The sequence below is a fragment of the Denticeps clupeoides genome, chromosome 20 (assembly GCF_900700375.1).
Source record: "Denticeps clupeoides chromosome 20, fDenClu1.1, whole genome shotgun sequence".
Taxonomy (NCBI): domain Eukaryota; kingdom Metazoa; phylum Chordata; class Actinopteri; order Clupeiformes; family Denticipitidae; genus Denticeps; species Denticeps clupeoides.
Window position 1 is genome coordinate 16,389,227 of NC_041726.1, and position 12,629 is coordinate 16,401,855.

General features: G+C 41.1%; 1 protein-coding gene across 4 annotated transcripts in view; it reads right to left on the reverse strand.

Moving 5' to 3' along the window:
* Positions 1-339: 339 nt before the first annotated feature.
* The window catches only part of col8a2 (collagen, type VIII, alpha 2), a 34,646-nt gene continuing 22,356 nt past the window's right edge, over positions 340-12,629 (reverse strand). For 3 of the 4 annotated variants that reach the window (XM_028963950.1, XM_028963949.1, XM_028963948.1), the window contains 2 exons: positions 9,552-9,724; positions 340-5,112 (listed from right to left, as the gene is read on the reverse strand). In XM_028963950.1, the coding sequence (XP_028819783.1) occupies positions 3,218-5,112; positions 9,552-9,702 (2,046 nt within the window). In that variant the 5' untranslated portion in view covers positions 9,703-9,724 and the 3' untranslated portion in view covers positions 340-3,217. Of the gene's footprint in view, positions 5,113-9,551; positions 9,725-11,550; positions 11,617-12,629 lie in introns of those variants that run through there. The other variant, XM_028963951.1, reaches the window with a different exon arrangement.

Genomic DNA, 12,629 nt, shown 5'->3' on the forward strand with positions numbered 1-12,629 from the left:
GGATTACTTCTCTGACTAATCGTAACACCAAAATTTCAAATCATTGCAACCCCAAGCCACAACATATCTACAACATTCCTTACAAATATCTATCAATAATTAACTGAGATTTGGGGATTCTGGGGCCTGGATAATTTCTGAAATCATATTATTATTAAAAAAAGATTCCCCAGTGTATTATTTACAGTGTTGAAATTCAGTTTTCCCCTAGTATAGAACTTTGAAATTGCAATTAACTGTATTCTGTGGTCACAGGTATCAACTGACTTTACATTAAAACTAGCTCTCCATTCCGCACATAGCCTTTTGTAGTAAAATGTGACAAAATGTGCAAATACATGAGTAAAAGAAAGTATTTATTGATTTGGTATCAATACAATCAAGTATGGTATGGTAAATTTTGTATAAGCAGATACAAAATGATCAACAAGAGTGCATTTTAATTACCCAAATTCTATTACATAACGTGTATTGAACACGCAATAGCCATGTACAAGAAAAAATATCCTATAACATGATACATAATACAAAACACGAAAACACGACAAAGTCAACAAATAGGTCCTTCACAAACAAGGATATTATGTTACATTTAATGCTGTTAGCCCATTATTGCTGTTAAAAATTAAACAGTCAGGGCTCTGCTGGTCACTTAGATCTCAAATGTATAAATACACTTTAATGTATTTCATGTGCAAAAATGGAAACAACCTTTTGTATGTTTTTTCTATTCAAATGAATAATAATCCCTTCAAACAATATCAAGGCTTTTTAATGTAAAAGTAAATAACAGGAAAATTAAGGCTTTGTTTTTGCCAATGCAATTAATCGGTTTCACAGCTCACAGCTGTGCAACATAAAACTCTGCCCACAATATTAAAATAATTATAATATAGAAATAGGTACTGAACAAGGAGAATCCGGTTTCATTCCATGTGTCTGCAAATATAACTAAAGATGGGACAAAAATGCAACTGTCCTTCATAATAATGACAATACAGATGGCCGTTAATGATATCTTCAGTTACTTTCAGTTTTCTTCATACTAAATACTTAAATTAGGTTAACAATGCAGGATGAAGTCTTATTATTGGATCTGCATAACAACGATGGTAAAATGGACTTGAAAGAGAGAGAGAGAAAAACATTCATTCATTCATTCAGTGCATAATGCAGAAACAAAGTATGATTGCCAGCCACAAATGAATCAGAATTAAATAGAATAATTGGCAGATTAAACCAAAGCAGGTACTTTTTTTAAATGTGAAGACATTTTAGGAAATAATTAGGAAATAATTAAAGTTTGTTAATTAAAGTGTGTAAAATAAAGATAAAATGACAGAAAGAAACAGTCAATTTAGCCATATGTTCAGATATTACAATATTTTTCCATGCACTTCTAAACTGTCAATACCGAATTCTTCCACTCCGGCCCTAATAAGAGATGTGGACAACACTCCAGGGGCAATGTAACTAGTGACAAAGACAATGTAACTAGTGACTCATCAAATATGTCACATAAAACTCCCACTGCTAAATCCCATTCACCATTTGATGTATGGCAGTTTTTCACAGACTTTAACTAAGGAAAGGGAAAGTTGAATGTTGGTAGTTAAATCACAATAATTCCTAGTTCCAGCATTTTTATACTTCAGACTCAGACTTCAGGCTGAAGGTTCACTTTTATCATGCACAAACCAGGCATTGTCTTTGAGTTGGTTCAAGCATGGGTCAGAGAAGTATTTATGACAATTTGCAGTTTGGTGCTACATGTGGTGGGTGTACATGTGATAACATCTTGATGTTATCACCCCATTTTGAATTCTCCATTTTTCACAATCTGTAAACCATGGATTGCTGAAAGAGAAACAGTGAATGTCAAGAGTATCAAATAAATTAGCCAATGCTTAGATAGACAATTATGTCTATGTGTCATAAAAACAAAAACAGGGAGTATATAGTGATTTTTTGTTAATGTACAAAGACTGGTAGTGCTTACTGTAGTTCTTAATACACATATTAGAAGATGGGGCAATTTTTTTTAAATACTCTTGATTGCTAAGCATCAAAGAAATATGGTGAATACAAAATAATCATGCAAATCATACTACACTATACACTTCATTTGTCCTTTTATGTTACAGTTAATATTGGCATCACAATTATTTTTAAGTGTTCAAAACTACCTAGCAGTATAAGCACATGTAAAGCCTCCGTAAAGGCCCTCAAATATGAAACTGCAGAATTTGTAATCAGGTTACGTGCAAATCATAAAATCACGAAAATATGAACGTTTGTATGAACCCAGACACAAAAACTAAGATTAATGCAACTTGCACAAAAAAATTAAACACTGCTCTCAGGATAGAAACCAGTGCAGTCCCTGAGAGCAAAACTGAAATGCTCAAAGGTGATAAAAGATATCCCATGTGTCATTCATGAATTCTAACATTCATTTCGCACATGCCTCAATCACAAAATGAATTAGGTGGCTCCTAAGTGAAGTGATTGAGTGAACGGCAAATGGACAAATGTACACTGAATATTGTATGCAATACTATCAATACATATTGTGACCCACAAAGTCCCTGTTTGTACACACTACAGCTCTGATATTGTGATATATATTTTTTTTATGAGGATTACAATACATATTCATAATATTGCTTAAAATATTCAGAATATTATTTTATAAAAGCACCCCAGAATGAATGACTAACCATAAACAATAAAAAAGCTCTCAGCATTTATAAGACAGATATATGTCTATTAAACTAAAGGCTTTATTTATCAGATGTATTATCTAAATCTTTAAAATTTGGTTGCTGTTTGTAAGATGGCCAACCTTTAACCTGAAGGGTTTGTATTGATTGCGACTGCAGCTTGAGGGACATTAACCACCCCCTTTGTCAATGACATTTAATTTCTACCAGTGCGCAGTCACAAGGGTTTTATATATGTATTCCCCGCACATAATTCAATACTCTCTTTCCATTAAACAGCAATAATAATGCAACCACAATACCAAAAAAAACATCAACAACATCAGCAATAATAAATGTAGCCTAAAAAAAAGAATTTGAGAGAGCTAAATAGACACCTTCCCCTGGTTTCAGCTTGGCTTTCCTTCAGTCACAAGTGTTTCTGCCATTTTATTTGCTGCTGGTAGAGTAGTTCTAGTATTGGGCTCCGGTGAGTGGGGTGGGGAAGGTGTGCGTTATGTCAGGCACAGCAGAAATCCTGAGAAGGATGAATGAATGTATTCGGTAGAGTACAACCCATTTGCTTGATCAGAGGGCATTTGAACCCAGACCTGGTCACTCTCTTTAAGCTCCAATACAGCACTTCCTGACGCCTGGTCCATGTAACCCTTCTTGTACTCATCATAGGTGTATGTAGCAGGCACATTGTTCTTGTATAGTGCCACCCAGAGACTGGTTCCTTTTACATGCACATGGTAAGCAAAGTAGTAAACTCCAGAAACAGGACAGGTGAAGATGCCAGTGGCAGGGTTGTAAGCATTGCGTCCATTGTGCAGTGTCTTGTCAAATTTTATGGGCATTCCAGAAGGAGGGAAAGGTGTACTAAGGATGGCAGTAAAAGCAGGAGCACCAGTTGACAACAGTGTTGCACCATTCACTTGTACTTGCTTTCCATTTGGAACCTCCTGTCCACCAAGTCCAGCAACAGTTGTTATCCCATTCTGAGGTTGTCCAGGTGGACCTGGTGGACCTGGTGGACCTCGTTCACCAGAGTTTCCTTTAATCCCTGGAAGCCCTGGTTTTCCTGGTGGACCTTGTGGGCCAGGTGTACCCCTTTCTCCTTGTTTTCCCAAACCCTGTGGCCCTGGTAATCCAGACTCTCCTTTAATTCCTGGGATTCCCTGTGGGCCCATGTGACCTGATGGACCTTGGATACCAGGAATTCCAGATTGGCCTCTAGGCCCAGGCGGTCCTGGTATGCCGGACTCTCCTTTGGGTCCTGCTACACCTGTAGGCCCAGGGTTCCCAGGCAAGCCAATGTGGCCACCCTCACCCTTAGGTCCTGGTTTCCCTGTGGCTCCATTTAGACCAGGGATACCCTTCTCTCCTGGAATTCCAGCTTTCCCAGACAGTCCAGGGGGGCCCTGGTCTCCTCTTAAACCTGGTAATCCTGGAGGACCTTGAGGACCAAGCTCTCCCTTCAGCCCAGGTAGACCATATTTTCCTGGCATTCCCATAGGACCTTGAAGCCCTGGAGGCCCTGGCTGTCCCACTGGACCATTTTCTCCAGGCAGACCATCTAACCCAGGTTCTCCCTTGTCACCAGGCAGCCCTGGAAGCCCAGAAGGGCCTTTATCGCCCTTTATTCCAGACAACCCTGGTTTACCATAACTAGATGCTCCGGGTAACCCAGGAGAGCCCCTCTGGCCCTGTTCACCTTTTGGCCCAATCTTACCTGGTTCCCCTGGTAAACCACTAATACCTGGACTCCCCAATCCATTTGGACCTGGCTGACCTTGTGGACCAGGAGCACCAACCTCTCCTGGAGGGCCTGATTGTCCTGGTGCCCCTTGTTCTCCTTTAACTCCTTTTGGTCCAGGAATTCCATCTAACCCTGGTTTTCCTAAACCAGGAGCCCCTGGAGTTCCAGGAAGCCCTTGGGGACCACTAGGGCCTCTTGGACCAGATGGCCCTGGTGTGCCATTGCCATTTTCTCCCTTGATTCCACGCTCTCCAGGAACTCCACGGCTTCCTTTCAGCCCTTGTTCTCCTCTAGATCCAGGGGGACCCCTTCCTCCTGGGAGCCCTGGTTTGCCATTTAAAGGTATGCCTATTGGTCCTGGTAAACCTGGTGGCCCAGGCAATCCCATTGGACCTGGTGCTCCACGAGGACCAATTTCACCACCATTTCCTGGATTACCTTTTGGTCCTATTTTTCCTGGTAACCCTGGTAGACCTGGTTTGCCAATACCGGGTAAACCAGATTGTCCAGGAGAACCTGTTTGACCATTTATGCCTGGTTTTCCAATTCCTGGTTTCCCTGGTAGACCAGGGGAACCAGGTGGACCTCTTGGTCCTGGTTTTCCTTGAGGTCCAGGTTCACCCTTGATGTCCATCATTGATGGAAACTCTGAAAAACAGAAGCATATTTTAATGAAACCTTTGCACATCATGAGATATTTCAGTCATGTGCCACTCACAGTACCCTCCAAAGAGTTGGAGCAGAAAAGTCATTTATTTGAATAAAAATCACCAAGTTTCTCATGTAAGGAATATTATTGGAAGTTGACAAGCAATGGGTGTTTCATGTTAACCATATGTGAAGTGATTCGTGTTTTTGCTTCTGTACTGTCGCAATATTGAATGCCATAACAAATGTCAGACATATATTTAGCCACCAGTGTTTGAAGACATAAAAGACCATGAGGAGTCGTATGCGGGAATATTGAAGATAATCAATATGTTGTGACATGTAAGCATATTGGTAGGGCACCTTGAAGGGGTTGGAAATATTGCTCATTATAATCTTCTGCTGTATGTTTTCTTATCAGTAATTTGTTTCTTAATAGGAATGAGGTAAATTCCACTCAACATCATACACAGGAAGTACACAACAAAATATATCCTCTGCATCTGACTAATTAATGAAGGGGACGTCAGTGGCACCTTGGCAGTTTGGGATTTGAACCCATAGCCCTGCAGTTACGAGTCCAATTTCTTAGCTGTTTCTTAGCTTAGCATATATCAAATATCATATAATAGCGATTGTTCAAGTATTACAATTCAGTGGATATTGTTGCACTGGATATTTTTTTGGTGTTCATTCCCAAAGACTGCATTCTTGGTTAAAAGTCGAAGTAAATGAAGACCAGAGAGTTTGGTGTTTTCCATGTAGTGGTCTCATTGTGTACAGGCGTGCCTCATTTTGGGGTCAATACCAGGATACAATTTTTTTCAATTTGGCATCAATTTCAACATTCTGTGAGTATGAAAAGCTGGTATTGTCAGTAAGTTATTCCAAGTTCATCATTCAAACAGCCATGAATACAAGACGTCACTTAACTGACGAGCAGCGGCACCTGGCCATGGTGCACCTTCGGGTCAGTGGCAGGCAGTCAGATTTTGCTTGTGAACTTGATGTGTCTCAAAGTGTCATCAGAAGACTTGCAAGAAGACACAGAACTACTGGCGGAGTTCAAGACAGGCAGTCAGGCAGTCACATTTTGCTTGTCAACTTGGTGTGTCTCAAAGTGTCATCAGAAGACTTGCAAGAAGACACAGAACTACTGGCGGAGTTCATGACAGGCCCAGGAGCGGAGCGCCACAAGTGACAGACCACAATGATGAACAGTACCTAAGGACCTATGCACTCAGACATTGTTATGCAACTGCCACACAGCTGCAGGCCCGATTACGAGATGTGAGGGGTACCAGATAAACCATTCACAACGAACTCCACCGCCTTGGCTTAAATGCCAGTCGACCTTTGCAGGTGACTCCACTGACACCAAAATACTCTGAGGTCAACATTGTCCCCAGGCAGACATCACCAGTCAGCTCAAAACAGATTTGTTTATTGTACATGGCTCAGTCACTGCACGTTCTTACCTCAGAGACATCATATAATTCCCCAATTCCGTCAGCACACCCCCAACTTTCTGTTCATGGATGTTCCACATAGTGGAAGAATTGTCACATTTTGACTTCAGGAAGATGGAGTGCCTCATATGGTATGTCCATCAATGACCTGAACCCCATAGAGCATGTCTGGGACCAGTTGAAGCAGAGACTGAATGATCGAACCCCGCCCCCACGTGACCTGGCAGAACTGCGTGTACTCTTGTGGAAGAGTGGAACACATTACATCAGAACAACATCATGAGGATAGTGAGGAGCATGAGACGTCTCTGTCAAGCTGTCATTGCGGAAAATGGTGGAAACACCTGCTACTGACATTGTCAATTTTTGTTATTTGGGGCTATCCCTGTTATTGTCTAAATTTGTGGAGTAAAAAATATTAAACTTCTCATACATTATTAGTAATATTTAAGTTTGACTTATTTAATTAAAATTCAGAGGAAAAGCACTCATGTAAATATCAATATCTGAATAGATACATTTTGAAATAAAAACAATATTAATAAATGTAGAATTTAAAGATTTCACAATTTCAAAACACAGAAAAAACTCAAACTACCTTAACATATTCTTTTGCGTTACATCGTTACATGTTCAGGTTCAGCATCACTGCTAATCGTACAATGTCCCAAACACCCAAGAATAGTTGCGCCTTGATGAAAATGTCACAGCTTTAGACCAAACCAATCAATCACACTCGCCTATGAACCTGAAGACCTGGGTTCAAGTCCCGCTTACTACCATTGTGTCCCTGAGCAAGACACTTTCTAAGTTGCTCCAGGGGGACTGTCCCTGTAACTACTGATTGTAAGTTGCTCTGGATAAAGACGTCAGATAAATTCTTTAAATGTAAATGTAATGTAAATGTAATCATCTATACAACATCAGGCTAGATTAGCAGTAGTCCCGCCCACTTATTTTGATGGGTTTTAATTTTTGTTCTACTCAAATATTTTATATATATATTAATATATATATATAAAATATTTGAGTAGAACAAAAATTTTATTTTTATTATAAATTTTTTTTATTTATTTTATATTTATTACATTTTATTTGTTTATGTGCTTTAAAAAATTGGAAGGTGTCACGTCCGCGGCCAGAAGGGGGAAGGAAGCGCAGAAATGGGACATACTGGATAATGGGATTTATTAAGCCCAACAAAGGAAAAAAAGCACAAGGGCTAAAACAAAGGGAACATACGTAACGTAAGTAACAGTGTCCACTGGAATGTCGCAGCCGTAGTCCACCCTAATCAGGTGCATGGGCACCTGCTGTGACATCCCTATGGCCCAGTGGCGTCACTAAAGGAACCAAGCTGAATGGAGAGAATGTACTTAAGATGTAGAAATTGCAAAATAAGATTAACATCTGCTAACAGTGGGCAGTTCTATGAGAATTGAAATAGAAGAAAAGAGTACTGTATATGAGAAGTTATATAAAATGAAGAATTACATAAATTCAATGAAATAGTTTGTGGTTCATTTGTTAGGGTTTAATGGTTTAGACACCCTATCAACCAGAAGACCACAAAGTCACAGGCTCAAATTCCTCTTACTACCATTGTCTGTGAAGATTCTCAGTCATCCAGGTGAATTTGTCTGAAAGTTGAGTCATGGCAACTGGACGGTAGAGACGTTTTGTTCTGCATCCACAGAACTTTGTCAATCTGAGGGAAGTTGGCTTGTGACCACAAATTTAGCGATGCCTTAATCTGAACACCAGATGGTGCTATATATATGACTTTAAAGACACTGGCCATCATCAGGTCAGTGCTGCAATTAGTCAACAGTCAATTTACTTGGCTGGGAAGATTTTAAATTTGGATTTCAACTTCATACAGGATGGTTTTACTCAGTGTTGGAATGAAAATAAGAATCAAATGTTGTTATTAAATTATAAAACACTGAAATATAATTACAGTTCACATCACACATTTTCTAATCTTGAGGGCCAATAATGTGTAACATATGTATTAATAAACATATCTAAAATAAATGTAACACATGTATTGTTAATGTCAATGTTGTTTAATCTTCATGGAGGCCTTTTGGTCCTCAAAAAGATATCAATGCAAAATCACATGCAGGCACACAAACAAGAAGACCGCCGAACTCCAGAAATCATGGGTAACGGCTACCAGATGTGGAGCGGATGAAGCCGTGTGTGCTTTTTCCAAAGGCTGCTATCAGCAGCGTACAGACATGCCAAGCACTGGGTGCACCCAAACAATTCCTCTTATTACTGCTGAGGGAATGAAAGGGACATGCGAAGCAGACATTAACCTAGCTGAACTGTGCGATGCCGCGGACTGATTGTTTGCAGCTTGGATAAAGTGGTCCTGGGAGGTGACCTCAGCCCAACCCATCTGGTGCTTCCTCCTGCCCCTCCTCTTCCTCTAGTGCATGGTCCCTGTTCCTCATAAATCAGCAGCGAGGGAGTTCAGTAACGTAGCGATAAACCACTCCCGTCCTCCCATCATCCATCGTCTCCCTGCCTGTTCTTTCAATCTTTTGGTTTTGATGATTTAAAAGCTACATAGCATGTATTACAATCTGACATTTCTGTAATTAGCGCCATGATTAAAATCAGCAATATGGCCTATTGTAACAGTCTAACATCAGAGCACAATGTGCACACCTCTCTGCACATCATGTGTATTTCAAAGACAGAAAAGTGTCTGATGTGCAAGGTATCTGCTTGGCTGAATCTCAGTATATTGCTGCCTTCTCCATTGGCTAAATATTTTATATTAAATATTTCAGTGTTTTGTTGGCCTAGGTAGCAACCTGCCCATAAACCAGAAGGAAATAGTTTGCTGTCAAACAATTATGTGCAGCAGCAAAGGTGTGAGTGAGCCATGAAAGTCATACATTATTAATGTAATGACTGTTTCTTTTCGAAGTGAAGGAAATGTTCGGGAATGCTCACCTGGGTACTGCCCCTTCCCCTCTCTGAATGGGGGTCCAATGGGCCCTTTCATCATTGGCTGCATGTACTTCATCTGGGGCATTGGGGGGTATCCGCCACCCAGCACATGCCCTCCCAGCATCAGCAGAACACACTGCAGGGACAGTATCATGTTTATAGTCCTCCTACAGCACCTGGGTTACAAAGAAAAAAGAAGACTTTCAACCTCCTCACAAAGCATATACTACATAACATAACTACATAAACACAGCATAGATAAAAAAATGAATGGGAAGAGAGTGCAGAGACATATAAGGGAAATTAGGGTGGCAAAGGATGCCTACATAAAAAGAAAATGCAAAGTATGTCTTTAGAGGGAAAATGGCGATCTTGGAAGCAGAAGGTCACTTCATACATACATACCTACAGAGTTATAAAGAAGGTGCAGGACAGTTTATTTCAAATCACAGATATTTCTTGCAGTAATAAAGGCACACACGACACAGTTTGGTGTCAATAAGGGCTACGTGTTGTACACACATAAAACAAGCAACCCACGCACACACACACAAACACACACACACACACACACACACACACACACACCAATTATGAGCCAGACAGGACGGCTTCCTGGGCCATAGGGTGTGGCTGTATGTTTGTGGCCCATATCTAATGTCAGTTTAATCTTCTGCTGGAGACCGGGCCTGTTTGCTTTTCATTACCTTCCAGAAAGAAATGATCAATTCGCCCCTCACATTACCCAGTGTTTACACAGGTACAATGAGGGTGAGGCGATTCTGGGATTCTCCAACTTTTTGAAACCTCATGATCTCATGATCTGCAGTATGAGGTGCCCCCTTCTTGTTTTTGGAACCTGTGTGACCCAGAGGCCCAGACACATTCATAATCTGCCTCGGTTAACGTCTAAAGCCAGCAGTGACAGGCTAGCCTGGTCTTCCCAGCTAAAGAACTGGGGATCCCACAAATGCGCTGAGCTATATCATCCTCTGCGCTGGCTTAGACCTCATTCCACCACTCTCTCATGTTCTATACATCTGTTTTCTTTTCTTTTTATCATTCAGCTTCTTCAAGATAAGTAATGCTCTGGACACATTGCCTTTAGATATACAAATTAACATGACACACCTAATATTGCCACCATAAAGTCCTGACCTATCATACCTGTCACCAGCTGTCAGTATCATAACTAAGTCGTGAAAGTGGCAAGGTGGTTGTATTTTTTTTCAAATACATTAAATTTGGATTGAGATCTGGAGAATTTGGAGGCCAAATAGTCATTAAAATCAGGTCCTTGGTTGCTAAAAACCTTATGCTTGCCCACTTCATCCAAGGCATTAGGTTGAAGGTCAAAATTTCCCTAAGTTCCCAAAGTTGCTATTTTTCTCATCAGTGTGGATACTGCTGTATGACATACAAAATACCAGGGTGGTAGTAGCCTAGTGGGTGACCCAGGTCCAAACCCCAGATCATTTTCTTGTCTCCAGGGGGACTGTAATTACTCTACAAAGTACAAAGTGACAAAGTGAAGTGATTGTCACATGTGATACACAGCAGCACAGCACACGATGCACACAGTGAAATTTGTCCTCTGCATTTAACCCATCACCCTGAGTGAGCAGTGGGCAGCCATGACAAGCGCCCGGGGAGCAGTGTGTGGAGACGGTGCTTTGCTCAGTGGCACCTCAGTGGCATCTTGGCGGATCGGGAATCGAACCTGCAACCTTCTGATTACAGGACCGCTTCCTTAACCGCTAGGCCACCACTGCTCTGGATAAGGGTGTCTGATAAATGCAACAAAAAAGATGTCACTAATCATTTGGAAGCCATGCACTGGCTACGCATCCGGTAGCTTTTAGCCAAGGTGGTCAGCTACTACATTCCCAAGTATATCGTGCAAAATAAAAGGTGCAGATATCAGCATAGAACCAACCAACTTGAATTAGACCCTGTAGAGAGTTTAAAATAATGCATAATTTAATGTACTAGCCCACTCTACCTGTGCTGGCATCATGAGTGTTATATGTCCAGGAGTTAAACACTCGTTTGTTCATTTTGACTTTTGTCCTGCTCCTTGTGAGTCTGCCAGTGCCTTGCTCTGTGAGTGTGAAGTCGTGCAGGTATGTGTAAAACGAGCCGCAGGCATCGGTAATTAGTCACGTCTGCGGCAAAGTTCATTTTCTCGTTTCCTTAAAAAAAAAAAAAACCCTCTTGGTTTCCTCCCCATGTCTTACAGGCAGGCAATTCTCACTCCAGGAAAAACAGGCTCATGGCACAGGCGCAGAGTGGGAAGCATAGACAGGAGTAAGGGGAGGAAAGAAAAAGAAAAACAAACAGCAGCAGTGGACGGGCAGAGCCGCTTGCTCACTGCGAATTTGGACGCCACTGGGCAGGGGGCTGTGGTTTCTGGGGAGGGTAATTTTGACTTTTTTTTATTGTTACAATGAGGCGTCTGAACACAGGGTCCCAACATCATACATTCCCCCTGCTTCTTAGGGCCCAATGCAATCTGTTTATCAAATGTTTTTCTTGAAAGGCTTCAGACGTAGTTAAAGCAACTCACGCAATATGTCTGGCCAAATGTTCACCTCAGCCTCAACACACACACACACACACACACACACAGGAGCACAAGCACTTGTAAATAGCTGAGCAGTAAAAATAACAAATACACAATTGACCCATAGATGGATAACGGCCACACAAGCTATGCATGTGCAGACACAAATATAAACGAAATATCTTCTCATGATCCAAGAACATTCCAGGCCATTAAATAACGTTTATTTTAAACAGATCCATCCACAAGAACCTGACACACAAGAAATTTGGCAATCAAAAAAATTGGCACTTTCAGTGACATTTGTCAGCAAAATTTGGACTCATTTAGACTCTTCTGAAAGACAAGTGAAGTGAAAGTGAAGAGATTGTCATTGTGAAACATAGCACAGCACACGGTGACACAACGAAATGTGTCCTCTGTGAGCAGCCATTGGGAAAGAGTGTGTGGTGACTGTACTTTGCTTAGTGGCACCTCCGGCATTACGGGTCCATTTCCTTACCTGCTAGACCAGCACT